Here is a 21,531-nt window from a genome sequence, read left to right on the forward strand (position 1 = left end):
ACGACAGGTCACCATCAAATGCTGCATGTGTAAATAGCTCTGCTTCTTACCCTCTCTGTAGCATCTCTATACGTTTCATAAACTGTGATTGTTAACAATATTTCCTGTCTCTTCTTCACTTGTGTTCAGACTAAAACAGAGTCATTGTTTCCCAGAACTAGGAATCAGAATCAAAAAAGTTATTATAATGAGTGCATGATAGTTACTTGCCGAAACAGACTTCCATTGCACACACACACACACACACACACACACACACACACACACACACACACACACACACACACACACACACACACACACACACACACACACATCTCCAGATTAGACACTCTTTGACCGCTCAAGCTCAAGTCAGCTCTAGCATTGTTTGGTATTCTAGTTGATATAGTAGAGATAACATCTATTTATTATTAAGTAACTGATATCTCTTATGGATAAGAGTAACTAAAGAAGGCCGTGGGGATTGAACCTAATACCGTGTGCTTGGAGTCAAACACATCAGCCACTGGAATATCTAGCCCATTCACTTTATTTTTGTTTCAACTTCTGACATGGCTTAAAGTTAACATGGACGTAAATTAAGGTAACCTGTACCTTAATGGATGTGACTTAAAAGAAGAGTGGAACTCAAAGCACCTTTCTGCCGTGTGTTTGGACACGTAGCCACCGCACTAACGAAAACAAACCGTTGCCATGAAACTCCACATTAATACCTCAAATTAAGAAAGAGTATAGTTTATTAAATATTTTAGATAAGAGCACGACAATACTGGTCGAACCCAGGCCTCATGCCTATGATGTATGAGTGTTCATCCGGGCCACAACCCCTCTCAGCCTGTCTCTTGTGTTGAGCCTCTTTCTTCTTTTCAGTGGCCAACGTGTGTTTATCGTACAAACTCTTACAGTGTTACAGTGCATTTCAAGCTGACTTGCATTTTAAGTACACTGTTAACTGTGGTTCATGACGATTTAGAATTGAGAACCCACGAGTCACTACATTGAAGGCACTGGTCACCAGGGGCTCCTCCACCCCTGGGTCCCGGCCCAGATGTTGGGCTGCCAGACACGCAGATGGGGTTGCGGCCCTTTAAGGGTGAGGTTTTAATTGAAGGGTTTTAGTGTAGGGGTTTGATTCAAGGAATAGGGTTTAATTTTGGGGTAGGTGTTAGGCTTTGGTTCTGTTGTTAGGGTTTGGTTTTCGGGTTAAGAGTTTCCTATTATGGTTTAATTTTTGTGTTTGGACACCATAAGGTTTCATTCCTATAAGGTTTGAGAGCTGAATAATGACCCCTGGCATAACAATAAATCAGTTAGTTCCTATTTAAAGACCGCTGAAACAAAACAAGGTGAAACAGACCAGAGGAAACCACTGGAATGATGAAACAGATGAGATGAAACAAACTAAACAGATGACAGATTACATTGTAGTTTACAGTGATGGATTACTCTCGGAATAACATTTTAGATTACAGTAACCAATTACTTTTATGCATGATATTTAAATTTTACTTTAGCATATCACGGTAATAATTACATTTTAGAGTAGGCCTACATTAACATATAATTTTACCACATTCCAGATTACGTTTATGAATACATATGCAATTGCGATAAAGCCTATTCATTGAGGGATTCATCTAAGGCCAACACAATTGCATTTTAAGGGTTGGATTCGATATTATTATCCCCACAGAAGAAACGTATTAAGTTGTGCATCGCTAGATGGATAGATCACTCCAGTGTCATCCTTCTCGTTGTTAATTCTCTCCTCTGGGTATTTGGGTAAGTGGCAGAATGTTCTCGCCCCGGGGCTGACGAGTGACGACCATACGGGCGGGCGGGGGGCGATCGGTTATCTGTAGCAGAGCCAGTGCGATCATAAGGTCCAACAGCGCCCTCTTCCGTCATTACAATATAACTACAACACAGACGCCACAGAGATTATGCCATGTTTACTACATAACACTGTTACTAATAACATTAAGTTATTGTTATTATTCGTCGGTAACTTTTGTATTATTTTTTCCGATAGTGAAATGATACTATAAGGCTAATAGTAATATGCGAATAATAGGCTAATAATAATTGTTCTAAAATATATTGATGATCATTGTCTTTGACATCTGCGTCAAGGCCGTAAACAAAAGTTAAAAAAAAGTAGGCATACATTCTTAACAGATGCGTAGGCCACTGTTCTTTTTTTATTTTTGTTCCATTCGTGATTGGGTGAGAGATGGTCCGATTACGTTGATCCTTTGGGATCTGTTAAAAAAAAAAGCAGGAAAAACCGAAAGAAGAGGAAGCTGCGTCAGTATGAGGCAGTTTACGGTAAAAAGGGGCCAGATTACCATGTGATTTTACCGATGTTTGTAAACATGCGTCAGCCACATGTGATTGTGACGAGGGGTAAAGAACAGAGAGCCCGTCGGCCAACCAGCGCGCGGGGGAGTGTCAGGGGCGGGGCCTGCATGTTGCGCTATGGAAAAATCGATAGGGACTCTGTAATAATGCGTGGGGCTCTTCGCGATGGCAAACAATGAGAACCGGTCGAAAGGCGACAGGTGACTGACCACCCATTCATGGGGAACAAGATATCGGGGAAGAGGATGGGATGAGACCCGGACGCATGCGAGGAAAGCAGGCCTAGTTGCGGCAAACACGTAAGTTATTTACATTATAATGGAGCAGAGGCAAGGTAAGCTGCGTATTTTGTGTAGAGAATACCAATATGTAATTCACAACAACTAAGCTATGTCGGGTTGAAAAGGAAGGAATAAGGTTGTAGGGGGGAAAAAGTGGTTAGATCTGTCATGATATTGCGTGTGTCGTACTTAATATGAAAATTGGACCCACCAAAAAGGAGCTAATGGAAGAATGTAACGCGTGTTTATCATCATCGACATGACAACAGGTAAATGGAACTGCGTCAGAGAGCCAGGGAGAAGGCGAAGCAAATACAACCCAGCGGGACTTTCCACTGCGTTGGGCAATAAGCTTCTGTGTCACATCACGTTCGCTATAACTCCTTATAGTATTCTCAAGAAAACCACCGAGTTTGTTTAAGTTACTGTGAAAAAAAAAAAGAAGAAGAAAAAAAAAGGTAAACAACAGCACGACAAGGCCAGGGGATGCCGTGCGAAGGGACAACTTGGAATAGGATGCTGCGCAAGAGATGGATAGTGCGTTATCACTGAAGGAGCGGGCGATGTTACGCAGTACTTCTTGGCATGGACACATCGTACATCACTTTCTTGTTTTTCCTTTCGTATGACGCGCGGTCATTATGCATGTTCTTCCCGCGGCGGACATAACAACAGCCGTTAAAACCATATTTAGGGACGGGTGTCTTGTATTTGTGTGGCTCTGTAATAGGTTCGTCTGTCAAAGCGTGACGTGACGTATTTTTAATTCATATTTTTAAGTCAGACATACGCAGCTTGAAACCAGCATAGAGAGTATTAAGAAGGAAACGTCAAATAGAGTGCGCACTTAGAATGATGTAAACAAGCGCCCTCCCCCGCCGATAGGGGGTGCTGTTTCTCCCCACAGTGCTTTCGTGCTGCGTGGTGTTTACATAAAATCTCTTCCTTATTGTTGCACCGTCACGTTTACATTCTCACCGATCAGCTCGAAATAATCGCTCTCCTGACACATCCCGACACACTAACCCATACATTAACATGTTATATATATATATATATATATATATATATATATATATATAACCCTAACCCTATATATATATATATATATATATAACCCTAACCCTATATATATATATATATATATATATATATATATATATATATATATATATATATATATATGATATATATATGATAGGTATATATATGATATATATATATATATATATATATATAAAAAAGGTTGTTATGTTTCGTTGTTTAGGCACGGATAATTGAGTGGGTTCGAGAGGCACTTGAAGGGGATGTGTGTGTCTGTGTGGCGGACTGTGTAATCCACACCTGTCCGTAGTCAGTGGGGGGCACGGCATGCCTGTTGCTACGTCGCTAATGTTGACAGTGTGGGGCGGTTGTCCTCCACTGACTTCCTAATGACCCGAGTGGACTGGAGGGAAGGTGTGGCACCCTCCCCCCCTCTCCCTCCCTCCCTCCCTCCCTCCCTTCCTCCCTCTGCTTACCTCCGGAGGTGGGACACACACACACACACACACACACACACACACACACACACACACACACAGGGAGAGAGAGAGGCACCTGTCATTTCCCGAACTGGGTTCGTTCGGTCACTGGGTGAAGCAGCATGGGTCGTTATGATTGGCTAACCACACACCAGCAGGGTGGGTGTGTGTGTGTGTGTGTGTGGGGAGTGGTGTGCACCGGAGAGAGAGAGAGAACAAGGAAGTAAACAGCAGAGTAAAGCGGCACGGAGGATGGGAATCTTTTGACCTGTTACCTGAACAACAAGCTGATTCTGAAAGGGGAATCTGATCGGGACAGTTTCAACAAACAAACAGCGAAAGGTCAGAGGGAGAGAGAGAGAGAGGGAGAGGGAGAGAGAACGTCCCTCGGCCAACCAAAAGCAGACCTCTACATGTGTAAAAACCATCCCATAATACAGGCTGTCTGTTCCCACTCATTTCAGTGAAAATAACGTAACGAAGAACAAGCTCACTGCGGTTCTAATAAGTAAGATGCGGTCGAGGTTCTTATGTTGTTTACCCTCTCCTTCCTCAGAGCTCCAACTCCTGACCCAGTTTGACAGCCACCACAGGGTGACCTCAATAGCTGTTTGGATATTCTTCCTGGGAGGGCAGAAGAAGAAGAAGAGGCCTAGATGCCTCATAAACACAGGAGGAGAGGACAATTACAGAACCGGAGTGGAATGCGTCCTAAGTGCTCTCATTGGAGGAGGAACAGAACAAACTCTGTTCTTCTAATGGTAGTCTAATAATCTGAAGTCTGAGTGCAGACCAGCTCAAATCTGGGTTCACTTTCCCCTCGCTTCCTATTGTCTGTCGACCAATCGCACCACTCGGGGTGAGTATCTGTAAGCGTGTAATTGGCTAACAGTGAGCACGAACTCTGCCAGACCTAGTGGCGTTTTCACGTAGCTGGTGGGAGGCTAAGCAAAACCTGTGTCACAACACCGACGTTCTCACGACAAAGTGTCTGTAAATGCAGTTTGAATCGACAGTAGACTGGCCACTGCAGGGCTCATTATTAAAGTCCTCTACTGAAAGCTCCGTCTTGACACTAACAACGTTTCACCTCGGTGGTGTTCAGTTTTTTTTGCCGTTTGTGCCACTGAAGTTCTGCTATAGCATAGTAGTAGGACCGCCCGATCAGATGCTGCCACCGAGGCAGCGGGGGACGGTTCGAGCCACTGAGGCAGATAGGTTGTTAATGGATGTTTGTTACAACTTGAGCCGTATTATCTGTGCTATATCATCTATACTCTATATTCTAATCTATTATGTATAACCTTAAACATCACCTATAACCTTTATAGGAAGGACATTATGTAATAGCAACACACACACATATACATACACACTCACACACACAAATGTCTGTTCAGGCACATAAACAAGCACACACTAACACACACAGAGTCCAACACACAGAACCACCCACAGGTTCTTATTATATAGAATGGAGGAAATTATATAAGAGCAACAGACACACACACACACACACACACATGTATAAGCACATGCACACAAACACACACACACACACACACACACACACACACACACACAGATACACGTAAATGTACCTACATGTATGGAAACGTGCACACACACACATGCACATGCACACACAAACGCATGTGCACGTTAAATATTCAACATGTTTCCGTTTCTGCTGTCTGGAAGTTTCCTGTTGTGATTTTTCTCTTGAAGGACAGAAATAGGCTTCAGGATGAGAGGGAAAGGGGGTCATAAGACGGCATTACGTGTACTGCTGTTGGATGCCAACATGAGAGGAGCTTTGGGGGCTGTCTGTATGTATTTTGTCAAGTGTATGTACATCTCTCATTCACTTATTTGATACCATGTGTTGAATCAACAGGACAAGACGTTGATGGCCTTTTGTTTCCTGAAAACGGGGACGGTTCGAGATGTGAGTTTCCGTCTACAACAGCATCTGTGAGTTGATATTTACTCTATTTGCCTCTTCGTATTCCACACATAAACTCACTCTTGTAACTCTTCAGACTTACAGATTTATTTGATTTAATTTAAATTAGTAGTGAGACAACCATGCGAAGAGATGCATCCATGTCTTCGAAATCGTGATCATAAAAGAAAATGCATAAGGCCCCCACCCTCTCAACCCCTCTCCCCCTACAGCCACCCACACGCTCAGGTCACACACATTCTGTTTCATCTTCTCAAACACAACACAGCAGTAGAACTTGAGGGTTGGTTGCTCCAGGGCGGTCGCTCAGATATTTTGGCAGCTTATCTAAATTGAGTGAAATCCTAGTCATTATTAGTCAGTATTATTAATAGTAGGGACATGTGTAATTAAAGCAAAGGGAAGGTAGAATTTAAGGTTCTGCAGAGATGCTCCCTTGCTAAATCGAATAAATATATTTTCTTAAAGAAGCAACTTCCGTTAGCATCGGTTGTTATGTGGAAGCTAGCGATACATGCTGGTAAGCTAGCTTCATAAGCTTAATTCGTGAGCTATAGTGCCTTCCCCATAAATGTTGTAGCTTGGGAGAAGTAAGAAGTGATATTAAACGCAATGGAATGACAGGGGGAAGACCAGGAAGTAAAGGAGAGCGAGAGGCGCTTCCAGGTCAGGGGTCAAGAATCAATGATTAGTGGTGCCATGGCATCATGTACTATTATTAATTTATTAATGCTTTTATCCAAAGTGAACTTGGATGCAGGTCATTAATGAGTAAGTAGGGGTTAAGGTATGTTTGCTCTAGGGGGATGCCAATATAAGTAGGCTTCCGACATTGGGGATCGAACCCAGTACCTTCTGGCCGGCGGTCAGTACACTATCTGGTCCACATCATGTTCTGTACCAGACTTGAATCGGCATGACCCTGAGCAACTGTCAGTCTGTCAGTCAGTCATTTCCTGTGAAGCACACCCACGCACATGTCGTTGGCTGTTGTTTGCTGGTGCAAGTCTCAGCCGGTGTACATAACATTCCAACAATAGGTACTATCTGGGAAAACTATTTGGGGCGTTCTCTAGTGCTCTCCACTGCTGAAGCCAATCAAAACCCTGAAGGAGACAATCACAACACTGAGGGAGCCAATCACAACCCTCTCGCTAGATTCAACCAACGTTTAGCCCCGCCCTGGTATCCTGTTTCACTTGGAAAATGCATCGTATCAGGGAACAGCGGATGTGATTTCACTCCTCAAGTCAACACTTCCATGTCAGTCATCCCACTGCTTTTGTGGATCTGTTGGCATAAGAACCCCCGATTTACCTTGTTACTATTAAGTAATTTATCAGAGGCTTGAATCAACACGATAAACTCATTAGAGTGAATTCCTATACATGTTATCAATGAATAGCTTGGGGTTGGACATCTTGCCCGAGGCAGATAGGGAGGGACGTCGGAGATCGAACACAGAACCCACACAGCTATCCCGTTCCCCATCATGACAGAACAACAGCAAGGCCTAAAAAACAATCAGGAAGCAACCTCTGACGAGCCTTCGGTCACATGACCTAGATCCGCATTCATGACCTTGGCAACCACATTGGCCATGGATGAACTGCTAAGGCTCACTGCTGCGTGACATGGTGCTGATTGAATCAGAGAGGTGTTCATTACCTTCAGCAGCGGTTGGGAGGGGGTGGCCCAAGCGTTGGTTTGACCCACTCAACCGCTGACAAATCAGGACCCCTAATCTAACCATCTAAGAGGATTAACTACCTCGGCTTTACACATGCGCTGACACGCTCATGCTGTCACACTCTGCTCTTTTAATCACACACACACACACGCACACGCACGCACACACACACACACACACACACTCCCACTCATATGTACATGCTCATACACACTGGCACACATGTGCGCACGCGCACACACACACACACACACACACACACTCATATGCAAATGTTCACAGACACAAACACGCAATCACACAGACACTGACAAACACACACTGATACACATTCACAGAGATGCTCACACACACACATAATTGTTACACACGTTGTTTTAATCTTGCATAATGTAATGGATTTAATGACATGGATATTGAACACATATCTCACCTGTATCAACAACTAGGAACTTTGACCTACCAAACCTTCAGCATTTTGAATTCACTTAAATACAGTAGAGAGAAATAGGCAGAGAGAGAGAGACAGAGAGAGAGATGCAGAGAGAGATAGAGAGAGAGAGGCAGGTAAAGAGAGATGCATGGAGAGAGGCAGAGAGACAGAGAGAAGCAGAGAGATAGAAGCAGAGAGAGAGAGGCAGAGAGAAACAGAGAGAGAGATGCAGAGATAGAGGCAGAGATAGAAGCAGAGAGAGAGGCAGATAGAGAGAGATGCAGAGAGAGATAGAGAGAGAGCACAGTAGCAAGAGAGGGTTCATAAATAGCTATATGTGACAGACGGAAGGGATGAGACTCAGGACAGATGAGAGACTGACTGTTGTCTGCTCAGTAACTCAAGTCCATGCCGCAGTCACAGTGACCCCAAGAAAAAACTCCCAGGGGATATTTTCAGCTCTTAAACAAACAAACAAACAAAGACTGGCCTATTTGATTCAATGACTCCAACAGTATCCAAAAACAGAACTTCACCAATACCACATAGCTGCTTAGTCATAGGTAAATACCAGGAAATTGTCCCTTAAAGAGAAGCAATGTAGTTTGTTCAATTTAGTGGCTGCTTCACTTCTTCACAATAACAAGAGTCCTGCGTCAGATTGGAGCTGTAGAGGCGTGCGGTTTGGTCCATTTTCCCTTTCAAATGTTAACAGCTATGCTACCCGCAATGGTCGCCATGGTGAAGTCCGAGGGGCAGTTGAAACTGCGCAATCATTTTTTTCCTTTACTTGAAATGAAATACAAAGAGGGCTTCAGGACAAGTGGTCTAAACCTGGCCAAAACAACACAATGTGCTTCATCTCCGGATCTAAATGTAGTCATGTTTTGAACTATTTCAAGTGTTATGCCTAAAGATTGCGCATACTAACATTAGTTTGAGACCCTCTCAGACCTTTGAAACTCAGATTGTATTTTATGAAACTATTAAAAAAAGAAAAATAAGAAAGGAATATTAAATACAAATGCTACTATCTGTGTTAATATCCCTGTCTCATTCTTTCTGCTATGTTTTCATGTCCCAATAATAACCAAGAAGCTTTCCTTTGGGAGTACGGGAACGGACACCTCCCTGTTGACACTAACTCTGTGTTTGTTGTTGTTTTGTTTGTTGTTCATCAGGGGGAAGCCGATCCAGGGGTCTGACCGGTCTCCCCAGAACAGATCCAGAACGCGTCCTGCCCAGGGAACCGGTTTCAGGTGGTGTTTTAGAGTACCAGATCCAATCTAGCACCATTTGAAATCGGTGTTCCTGAGCTGGAGAGCCCGTCGCTGGCTGAGCAGTCGTTGGAAAGGTTGACACACTCGCTGGCTTAATCATCAGTAGGCCTACCTGAGTTGCATTGATTAGGAAATCATATTGGTATAATGTTGTTTGTTGTTTTTTACTGTTGCTGTTATTTCTATGATTAGCATTATATTTGTAATAGTAATAGTAGCCTATAGTATAATGTCTTCTTCAAGTGGTAATAGTAGTAGAAGGTCGGCAGTCAAGTATTATAAAGTAGCCTACTGTTATTGTTATCGTTTTGATGCCAAAACAATGAGACAACCTGAAATGAATGTTGGCCACTTTGTTGCATCACAAGCTATTATTAGCCCTCTTACCAAGGCTGACCGTTTTCTTCTGGTGTTTAGAGTTAATTTCGTGTCTAGCACCATTTGAAATCGGTTACAATGTAGAGGGACGATCATCTCTGGTGCGGTGCCGTATTGTTGTCCGTCTCTGCCGAACGAAGCGCCTGGTGTAAAACCTACATCGACCACACGATGGCAGACTTGTTCCGTCCTGAATGTTTCTAGAACCTCCGAAGATAACATCGACACGCTGACGCCGCAGCTGAGGGCTGGGTAAACCATAAATAAAGTTTGATCTTTTTTTTTCTTCTTTTTTTGCCGTTTTGAGAGTTCAACTTTAAATAAAATAATCTTCACTCTTAGGCCATTTTTGATATTTGATTCCTAACCTAACTAACCCTATGACATATATAGGAATATTTATGTGCAACAAATAATTAGTCTAACTTAATTAAACTCTGTGCTTTCAGTATTTTATTATAAAATGACCAATGCTTGAGTCTGAAAAAAATCCATGACCATGCATCTATATTGAGAACGCGTAGGCTTAAGGCCGATCTCAAAGCTATTAATTACCGGTTTGCTGGCATCCCCAGTCATGTGACAGCACAGCCGTCCCAATTTAGCTTCAGTTTTGCTTTTATGTAATAGACAAACACAGGCCATAAAGGACCAATGTGCAGGCTAAGAGCAATCATAACAAGGTTGAATTGTGTATTCTAGGACTAGGCCTTTACATCCAGCCCGCCTGGCAGTTACCTGTGGTGATCCTCTGGCCTAGTTGGCTTTCTTTTTTTGAAAGAATCACACACCTCAACAAGGTATAACACCTAAAAAATATATCAAACAGGAATCTAATAAAGCCCCTTGGAATATATCATATTGTGGCGACCACTGCCGTGGACGCCTGTTCGGTTTCCGTGCAGGGGATCATGGGAATTTGCTGTTGCAGTTGGATCGACGTTCCCATTGTATTTGTTGGAGTGGTTTGGGAGTGTTGAGTTAAGTGGGATTAATGGGTTAGGGTTGTTGGGAGTGTAGTGCTGTTATCATGTTGTGTTCTTCGTGTCGCACCGTTATTGAGAATGTCATGTATGTATGTGTGTTGGTTGTGCTGTGTTCTGTGCGATGGTGTTAAAGGCAACGTCCGTAGTCGTGCGGTGTATGAGGCACGGAAGTTGTAAACCATTTAAACCTGGGCTTCTGTCTCAATCTTTCTGTGCGTCGCCACAATATTCACAGTAATCCTATTCTGGCTCCCATGTCTTTTGATCTACTTTTGAGTGTTGAAACAGTTGTTCCCTCATCGCTTATCAAATAACTAAGGCTGCCGACTTGGCAGCAGGAGTTGAAAGGTAAGAATATTGTTATTAAATCTGCGTTGCTATACCAACAATAGCACGCACGCAAATGCATGTTGCTTAACATTCTGAGGAATCGGAGTGACTCAGAATGTTGAAAGGGAGTGTCTGCAAATGTAGATAACCCGAGCCATCCTTTTCTTTCCACTGTGACTGTTGCTTGGCAATGGTCGTCATCGTGCGGTCAGTGCTGTGGTGCGGTCTTCTGTCGTGATGTGGCTACAGGGTGACGGATGCTGTAGGCAGGGCTCCCAGCCAAAACTTTCCTCGGCAGATGTCAACAACATTACGCGCCCGGGTGAGGCCAGAAGAGAGAGGTACTGTAAGGAGAAGTCATGTTATTGTAGACACAGCTGGTACTGCTTGATTATAGATTTGCTCTAATCACCAAGCTGGGAGTGGCCCGCTCAACTTATCTCGCTTTCATTTCAGTACCAGTTCTAGCAAATAAATCCAAATATCCTATATCCAACCTGCAATGGAAAAACTAGACACATACATTTGCCTTCAGAATTACCTTTATTTAAAGAAGGTGGCCCACTACACAAAGCAGGATAATGGCTAGAACGTCTGTGTATTAGGATTACCCAAAGCCTGTGTGTTTGGAGCCCTAAGCCCCAAAACAAAGATACTTCTTATATGAATAGTAAATATGGCATATGAAATACAGATCAATCAATAGTTTTCCATTAGAAAGTGGTTCTAAGCTAACCAGAAACATGATATGGTTATGATAATGGTTGCCCAAATGCTAAGGCCTAGTACTTTGAAGACTCAAATTGAACAAATGAGAAGTCCAATGACAATCTGACAAATCATCTTTAACATATCCAATTCATTGTCTACATTGTTGCAAATACTGTTTTCCCATATTACTCATAATATTTTAGCAGTGGAAAACAGTTTCATGACATCCATTCAATTTCAGGGTATTTTCAAGTGGAGGATAAGATCAGCGAGATGGGGTCCATTCATAAAACTGAAATGCATGGGAAACCCCCCCTTCATCCTGTTTAAGACTTAATCCCTAGCAGTTCCTCTGTGTGACCCCCATTAGACAGAGGGCTATCAGTCCTAATACTATAGATAGAAACTAGTATGGGCTAGTAAAGTTAAAACATAGTGGCCATAAAATACCTTGGTATGGAGTAGTTTATCATCCCTGGACATAAAGTGAAACAGTTGAATGAAATGAAACGTTCTCTTATGTCACGCCAAGCAGAATGTCGTCCCAAGTTCTTTTGACCTCTACTTCAGTAACTACCAATCGGAGGGGGAAGAACAAGACATCCTCTCAGCCATCTCATGATCACAGTACAACGGATTCAAATGTTTGGCACGCTGGCGTTGGGTGTAAGCGACTGTTAGCCCAGGGTTCTTTATATCCACATCATTCCCCCCTCGACCCCGTGGCAGCACACAGGCTTTGTTCCTTTGCATGGGAACCGCGGCTGTGAATGTTCCCTTTGTCTGGACCCACAGTTCCTCAATGGGCAGCAGCAGAGGACATTCATATTGAGATGTGTGGGAGTACTGTGGACCCACACTATTTCTATCTGTCTGTCCATCTATTTAGATATCTATCCGTCTGTCTCCGCAAGCTCATGGCTCAAGAATATTCATATCATCAATATCATTGATGAGAGACAATGGCAACATTACTCCTTTGTATGTGCTCTTCAGAAATAGCTTGTGACACCATGTGGGATTAATTGTAATTATTTACATTTCTTCTTACCACTTACATTCTATTCTCTGACAACAGCAAACCAACGTCAGTTTAAATGAATACCTTACATTTTATTCTCCATCGTTCATTAAAGTATCATTGTTGCAAATAATACAGCCTGAGTACATACAAATAATAATTATTTTGTATTCATATTAACATCTTGAATAGGAAAATGGTATAAATAAAGTGTGCGTCCCTTCATGGAAACTCTCCTTCTGGTTTCAGACCTTCACTTATGTCTGTAGTGTCCTTGTGTCTGAGGCCTGGCTGGGTATGGCTCCTGTGAGGGGTAAGCAGGTCCAAACTGGCCGTCAGATCTTCCCTGATAACAGACATTATATTCTTCATTGGAAGTGATAGCGTTGCTGGATGGAGGAGAGGGGAAAAAAAAACGATTTCAGGCACAGAAGCCATTACTAAACACGGCAAGCTGTGATCCAGTGGGTGACGTGATGACAACAAAAATATAAAAAAAGACAAAAAAGAGATCCATCTTTGGTGCCTTTATGCATCTTTTATAAAAGGTAAGAATGAAGAATAGGTACCTTGGGCTGACCTTTGCCCTAAAGACTTTGGAATTGTAACAACCCAGGCTTCAGGTCCTCTTGGGTGTCGTATGAGCTACAATGTCAGTGGATAGTAGATTTGAGTAAGAATCTATTTATATAGATATATATATAGATATAGTTTGTTAGTGTATTACTTACGAACAATTAACAACTCTCCAGCAAGGCAGTGTAGTAAGTAACAATTCAATTCAATTATTACTATTTAATTGGTGTTAAAACACATGTGTGTGTATCGTGTGTATTCACGAGTGTAATCATGCAACTTTGTGTTTTTAATTTGTTAGCCGGGCAGCATAGTTTGTTACAACAATAAATTACCATCATATTAGTAAATTTTGGAATTGCAAAAAGGTATAAATGTGCGATAATGTGTTCAAGTAAACTCAGTGCCTTTTATACTGGTAGTAAGGTGTGATAGGCCCCGCCCCCCAGCATTTCTCACCAGGTCAAAATATGGATGGATGGTTGGACTGCTACCATTAATTATATGGGTGCAGTGAATATGAGCGAGTATAGTAATAATTACAATTATAATCTAAATGATAATAATACTAATATGTTTTCATTTCCATGTGACTCGTCTTTTGGGACAAAAGAGGATTTCCTGCTGGCCTTGATTCATTCTTTCCATTTAAGCAGAAGACAGGAAACGCAGACACATGCATTTCCTGTCTCAGCTTGTATCGGAATCCCTATCTACAGATTGTTCCTGTTATCTAAATGTACTGTTATGCTTCTCTTGGAATGTCTAGATGTGTAATGTCACTGTCTTTCTATAAATCAGACATAAACTGGGTATTATATTAGTGGATATATGTTTTTTTGGGAGGGGGAGAGGGACAAACAGAAAAAGAAAGTGCAGAGACTGCAGACGGTGAAAGACATGTGCCAAACAGGATGGAAAATGTGGATCCCATGCATGACAGAAAAATGAAAGCCACTCACCCTCTCCTCCATCTGTACCGGTATACGTAAAACATAAGCAGCACTATGAGCACCACTGCAAGGAGGAGAAGAAGAAGAGGAGAAATTAAGATTCAGATAAGAATCATCTCTCGTTCATCTTCACGTCAATGTGTATCATGTTAAAATTTAAATATTACAATTAAAATGAGGAAGTTACCTAATAAGGTGCTTATCACACTGGCTACAACGACATTACGTCCTAAAGAAACTGGAAGAAGTCGGGAAAAAATAAGGATTGAAATTCATAATTCTGTGATGTAATACATTTATCTTTGCCAATAAAAGTCTGATAGAAGTAATTTACCTGCATCCTTGGTATCTCTATCTGCTTCTTTAATGTTCAGGTTTCCTGTGAACCAAACATGTTTTTATGAATAGAGAGACCTGCCAGAGCTATCGGGAAAAGCAGTGATTAAAAGAGAGGATGAATGTGAGTCTAGAGACGTGCTTGAGAAAACAAATCTTTTCCTTTTCACCGTTTCTTCACTCTACCACTACTAAATCATTAGGTATTCATATCTTTGCTAGTTTGAAGGCTCAGAGTACAACAATACCAGAACATTGGGTATTTATATCCTTGCTAGTTTGAAGGTTCAGAGTTAATCTTACATCATCAAATCTTACATTAATGCAGCGCTGTGCAGTCCATTATACTTTGACAGCTTTCCTTTTGTGCTTTCGCCTTAACCTGACTTTTATTTTCCTCATCTGGCAGGTAGGTCATAATTGTTTCAAAGCGTGTTGTAAGCCTGTGGAGCTCAGTGAGAGTGCTGAGCTGTTGAAGGGACTTTTCTAGATAAATAAACCGGACTAGACTTGGTATGGCTAGAGATTGTCTCTTGATTTACGAGGGCCCTCTGCCCTTCTGGAATATCCACCATGCCAAACAGATGTTCCTAGTGATCGTAAAAGGAAAACATTTTGCTTTGTTTTGCAATGAATGAAAACAGGAATGCATGAGGAATGGATTTGTTAATGCATGAATGTGTGCTCATTAGCAAATCAGCACTTCTTCATCATTCATTTTAATAATGTACCGGCAGCACTTGAATCACTAGCTCCGTACTTTCAAAACCATGTTTTAATATGATTCATTACATTTCATTAATTCGTTTTTCTTACTTTACTGACTTTATGTAACATTTTTCTTTATGTTTATTCTGTTGAGTACAATATATAGTTTTCAATAAAAACGCAACCAAGATGTATTATTGTTATTGTAATGAATCAGCATAGAAGAAATCCAAGGTGGAATGTTATTCGATTCAGATTTTGTTGGATCATGCAACAGGGGATATGACGGGTAAATGTTATTGCATTGTTAAATAACATGTTCTTAGATGATATTGGTATTATAACATGATATGACTGGGTGAAACGTTAAGCCCACCGGCGGGGAGACACACAAACATTGAGCTGTGGGGGGAGTAATGTTTATTAGAATCTTGTTGAAAAGGGGAATGCTATGACATACTGTCCAGTCTGCCTTAAGATGAAGGGTTGTCCTTAGACCGGCAATAGGTTATTCAACACCCGAAAGGTACTGGGTTTGATCCTCCATGTCCGTACTTATATGCATCCTTGAACATGCTTTACCCCCTACCCTCTCATTACATCGGTATTCCCTGTTAGTCACTTGGGATTAAAATATATATACAAAAATGGTATATATCCTAACCTGGGCCACAGCTCAATGTTTGGTTTGATATCATTCTCTACCTTTGATGAGAGACTCAGGGGTGCTCGCCACTGGAGGCCTGGATTTTGTCGAGATTGCATGTTTGTGCGTTGTCATGACGATATTTGCATCTATGAAAAGAGGAATTCTTAGCATTCTTAGAGTGGTCGGACCGTTTTTGAATTAGTTAAATATTTGCAGGGCTCTCCACATGCCAGGTTTACCATGAGTCACGGGTGTTGCTGGTACAGTCACTGCTACTAAGGATGGTGAGGAGCTGCTGGAGGCTTCCGTATTCACCAGATTATCCTCTGTTGCCGCAAACGTATTTATGCCACCTTAAAAAAAGTTATTCTATTTAAAGAAAAGTTTGTAGCTTAAATCAAGTTTTTTTGTTTTGTAGTCACAAATATTTTACTGTTCTTTTGTGATAATGAATCGATTCACAACTTCCAAAAATCTTTTTTTTATTTCTTATTTTCTCCTTTTAGTCTTGGGTTTTCCTTTGTGTTTACATTATTGCAATAAGTTGGTTTAACTTTTTGAATTATAAAACAATATTTTCTTTTACACACTGTAATCTTCTTCCATGCCATAAATCGCCTTTCTTGGTGTACAGTGGACTGATATAAGCTCTCCTATCTACTGAATCGACTTAAGATTTTGAATCAGGAATCTATTTTAATTGAGAAACGTTTTAATCTCATTTTGAATCAAATCGAATCGTAATAGATATTGAAAGATTCACACCCCTTGTACTTACACAGTGGAAGAAGTTTGAACATATTGGGTATTATTTGTAAAGTAAACTCCAATACACATTGACACATGTAAAACACACTCACACACAAACAAACCAAACCCAGACCAACATACGCACACACACCATTTTCAATACCTTGTATTGAAGGCTGAGGGGTTGGGGTTATCTTGAATGTAGGGGTAGTGGATTTGTCTTCTGGACATGAAAGAGAACATCAAAGTCAAGGTCGAATTCAAAGTCAGCTTAATGTCAATTACTTCATATGTAGACATACAAAGCAATCGAGAAGACGCTTCTCACTATCCCATGGTGAACAGACAAAGTGATAAGACAAGACAAGACATTTCCTAACACTAAAAGTAACATTGAAGTGCACAACAGAAGGACATTTACTAATATTAAAAAGATAGACATTCAAATATAAGAAAATATGATAAAATATAATAAAATATAAGAGTCTACTATCTACATGTAGGAAGTAGCATCATGAGTCTGAACAGATAAACCTGCCGATGTATTTGCATAGACGCATGAGTACATTAGTACAGCACAGAGTCACCTCGCCTAGACCTTCCCTGGCATAAGCAATGCAATTTTAACGTAACTTTACACTTTCACGTCATGCATTCATGAAAAGTGGAGCAATGGCAGCTCCTTTTATCCACTATCACTGGACAACTTGCCCGGTGTCTGGCTCCATATCATGTCTATGATTTACGTCTCAGTGCTCTGTGTAATTTGTACTCCCCAGTAACAGCCACGATAAACAGAATCTTATCTCCACACATTTCATTCTTTCGGCCGTTGGTGGACGATAGGACCATTGGGTGTCGAGATAGCAAGACCCTAACCCAAACAGTGACGGGAAGGTCCATGTATGGTCATGTATGGGCAGAGAAGTGAAGCAATCCGTCCACAGTGTTGGCTCACCTTTACACGTTGGAGGGGCTAAATCATAAACGCCCGTGCTTTGGCATACAACTTGGCTGGTGCCGTGGAGGGTGAAGCCGGGGTCACAGGAGTACTGAATGACGTCCATGTAGCTCGGCCATCCTGCAGAGGTCCAGGAGTGTCGGCCATCGTTGACTTCACTGGGCAGGTCGCAAACTATAGCTAAAGTGAGTTCAGATAAACATTGTTAAAGTGTCAATCTCGAAGATTTTCATTTGAATAAATAAATGTCAGGTTGTCAAGTCACTATCGATCTGTAGAATTGTGATTTTAATCTATGGCCCACTGATGAAAGCCCTTGCATTTGCAGTATTGTGAATGTTAAGAACGGAAGGAGATTGAAACAGACAACCTGGAGACTGCCACATTAAGGAGCAGCTAAGGGTTTGGGGGTGGTGGGGGGTGACCTTGCTCTAGAAGGCCTACAGCTCAATGTGGACATTGGGGATTGAATCCATAACCTTTCAGCTGGGAGTCAAACACTGTAGCAAAGAACCACTGCCCCGCCAAACCCTTATGGTGTATATTGAACGCAGACTATGAATGAGGAGGAGAGGAACCTTTTCACTCACAGGAACCCTGGAACGTCTCTATGTCAATAATGGACAGCAAGGTGGAACAATCCTTCCAGTGTGTGTGGGCTTACCATCACAAGATGGAGGTGTTGAATTGTAAACACCCCTGCCTTGGCATATAACGTGGCTGGTGCCATTGAGGGTGAAGCCAGGGTCACAGGAGTACTGAATAATGTCACCGTAGCGAGGCCGTTCTTCAGAGGTCCAGGAGTGTTGGCCATCGTTGACCTCACTGGGCAGGTTGCAGGTTACAGCTGAAGAAAATAATTGAAAAGAACGATTATTTTAAGTTATTTTGAATAACCTTTGAATAAAAAAATATATTTTAGCCTACTGCTACCATTGCTTTAGTGACTAACTTGAACCACTTAGTCATTGAGAAACACTTCTATCCGGTGTGACTTCAGAGTGAATTCAGACAGACGTCATTAAGGCGCAGGTACAGGTTTAGGGCAAACCAAACAAATCTGCAAGCTCATGTTTCATTTGTTCTGGCAGACTCATACGCATTAGGCAGTGTTCTGCCAATGTCAGGTTAGGACATGTTGCCTTAGGATGGTAACAGGTAGGATGTGGACATTGGGGAGGCAATCCAGAACCTTTCAGCTGGGAGTCAGAACACCCTAGCCAATAACCCCCCCTGCTCCGTCAAACACTTATGGTGAATGTGGGACACAGATTAATCGGGATGCAAAGATTCTTGACCATCTTTTGGTTGATGATTGAGAAATCAGTTGGGCCTTCTCGTTTTTGCCATGCTTGGTCACTTACGGTCGCACCTCCCCCTCCCAATCCATCCGTTAGCGTAGCACTGTTTGTAGGAAGACCCTTTGACTTGGTAGCTTTAAAAAGAGGGGAGAGAAGAAATTACTAATGGCTTTTTTTGAGGATGTTTAGAATTATTCATGTGTAGCGATTAACATTAATTATTAACATTTCACAAATGTGGTGAAAGAAACATTGGCTTAATCCAGGTGGTTAGCACATTGTGCAGTCAGTCAACTGTATTAATCACAGACAGGAAAGCTGGCATCAGCTGAAACTAGGAAAGTATTCAAAAATAATAAGACTTACCCTTCCATACAGGTTATTTTTACCGAAGCGCCAAATAGGGTACCTCCATCCACAATAAGTATCATGTTTGGAAGTATTTGCGGATATCCACAGTCCTTCTCTGCGAACAACAATTATTTACTATAAGACTCAGAGAAAATAAATAAATAAATAATAATAATCATAAATAAAACAAAGTTCTAGAATATTGTGTGTGTGTGTGTGTGTGTGTACTGAATATCTATTTAACACCCATTAATTTCCTTATTGCAAATGAAATGGGGATAAAGCTTACTTTTACACTTGAGGTCAGGCTCGGTCCACTCCGTACCAGTGCAGGTAATGCTGTTGGAGCCGTTGTGTTTTTCATACCCATTAGTACAGACATACGTGACTGCGGTGTCCTTTGGAAAACCGTTCTTTAAACGTGATTCGTTGGTGAGGACGATGTGATCTCTCTCTGGTGGGTGAGGGCATTGAGCTGTTGGGGAAACATAAACAAAACACATCAAGAGTCTGAGAAGTAGCAGCACCCAACAGCTTCATGCAATAAATGATTAACATTTCTGAAGAAGAAAATCTGACGAGAACATTTAGGGGAATTGAGAAAGCTGTCATACATTTAGTGTTCATAAAACAAACATACTGTTCGATTATATGAACGTCCCAAAAGTCTGCAGGCCATCCCAAAGGGATCAAACCCGTTCAAAGAAGAAAAAGGACGCTTTAAAGTGAGTCGCCCTGGATGTGAAGTGAAAGCAGACTGCTTACCTGCGCCTCTGCTCAGAAGCACGGTCAACCACAGAAGAGCGAACAACCGAGGCGTACAGTAGTCCACTAAAACTGCCATAGTCCCTCGTATAATAATCCTTATCTTGTTATTCACGGTATCATTCAATACAGAAACCAACAAAACCCCAAACCGGTTTCACCGTGATGTCTCTGTCTCTGTCTCTGTCAGAAATACACGCGTAAACCCGAAGGACCTCTACGCAACTTACACCGACTCGACCGCCGTCTTTCCACTACTTGTGTGGAGGGTTTCTATCGGGACTGGTGCGGACTTGTATCGCGGTATACCCACCCTTATATCCACCCACTTTGCACATCGGAGATATCTCCAGACCTGTTGCCATGGCTATGGGGGAACTTCATGGGTGGGTCCTGAAGCCCAGAACTACGTCAAGGGTTCTCCCTGCCCTGCGTCGTATGATGGCGCGTTTACACCAAAAGCGACCGGCGGCGCGACACATACAAAGCAACGGATAGACACAGGAGCGAGAGGAGGGCGGTAAACTGGAAGGACGGTTGGATTAAAAAAACAAAACTTATTCTATTGCAGGCGTCTTCTAACGTCTTCTATGTAGTCTGAACCGTGGCTATCTCAGTGGTGGGTTTAAACTTTTGCGTCTACTTAGTGTAGTGTGTGTGCGTGCGTGTGTGCGTGTGTGTGTGCGTGTGTGCGTGCGTGTGTGTTGTAGTTGTAGTTATCTTTTGTGTGTTGTTTAGGCTGTGCTTCTGAAATGTCGATATTTTCTATGATTGTACAGTAGGATACGAGAGAGAGGGTAAGAGGAGAAGTGTTTTCCGTACCGCCGTAGTCAACACACAACGAGGAAAAACACATTAATCACTGAACTGCGGTTTGGGGGTTGCATTTTCCAAGTCTGCATTCCCCGGGGGTCGACGTCCAGTTTCTCCCGTCGTCGTTTGAGTCTTTGCGGCAGTTGACAGCAGCAGCTCCCCACCCCTCACACCGTTTTCCATATGCTCCCCTCCAGTTGTCTGACTAACGGGGTTTTCCTTGGCTTGCCATACAGGGAATTACTACGATAGAGACCACCGGGGAACATGCCGGGTAGGTTTACGAGACATTCCTGGTCCCCCCCATTCGAGATTGACAGCGGACAAAGTGGCCAACTATCGATGGCTCCTCCGAACAACGGGGGGTTAACTAAAACACCACGTGTTCAATGTGTGTGTGATTTT

General features: G+C 42.2%; 1 protein-coding gene across 3 annotated transcripts; it reads right to left on the minus strand.

The window, feature by feature from the left end:
- Nucleotides 1–11,817: 11,817 nt before the first annotated feature.
- LOC311338413 (membrane cofactor protein-like) lies at nucleotides 11,818–20,610 on the minus strand. 3 transcript variants are annotated; one of them, XM_084463687.1, is made up of 12 exons: nucleotides 20,314–20,610; nucleotides 19,838–20,023; nucleotides 19,564–19,663; nucleotides 19,261–19,331; nucleotides 18,561–18,743; nucleotides 17,894–18,076; nucleotides 17,099–17,158; nucleotides 14,827–14,871; nucleotides 14,680–14,730; nucleotides 14,502–14,556; nucleotides 13,533–13,608; nucleotides 13,260–13,352 (listed from the first exon to the last, which is right to left on the minus strand). In XM_084463687.1, the coding sequence occupies exons 1-11, from the start codon at nucleotides 20,390–20,392 to the stop codon at nucleotides 13,551–13,553; spliced, it is 1,071 nt and encodes a 356-aa protein (XP_084319813.1). In that variant the 5' UTR covers nucleotides 20,393–20,610; the 3' UTR covers nucleotides 13,260–13,352; nucleotides 13,533–13,550. The 3 variants fall into 3 exon arrangements, with proteins under 3 accessions (XP_084319811.1, XP_084319812.1, XP_084319813.1); XM_084463685.1 differs by lacking the exon at nucleotides 13,533–13,608 and having other exon boundaries at nucleotides 11,818–13,352; XM_084463686.1 differs by having other exon boundaries at nucleotides 13,233–13,608.
- Nucleotides 20,611–21,531: the final 921 nt, after the last annotated feature.

Source organism: Micromesistius poutassou, assembly GCF_964030765.1.
Source record: "Micromesistius poutassou genome assembly, chromosome: 2".
Classification (NCBI taxonomy): domain Eukaryota; kingdom Metazoa; phylum Chordata; class Actinopteri; order Gadiformes; family Gadidae; genus Micromesistius; species Micromesistius poutassou.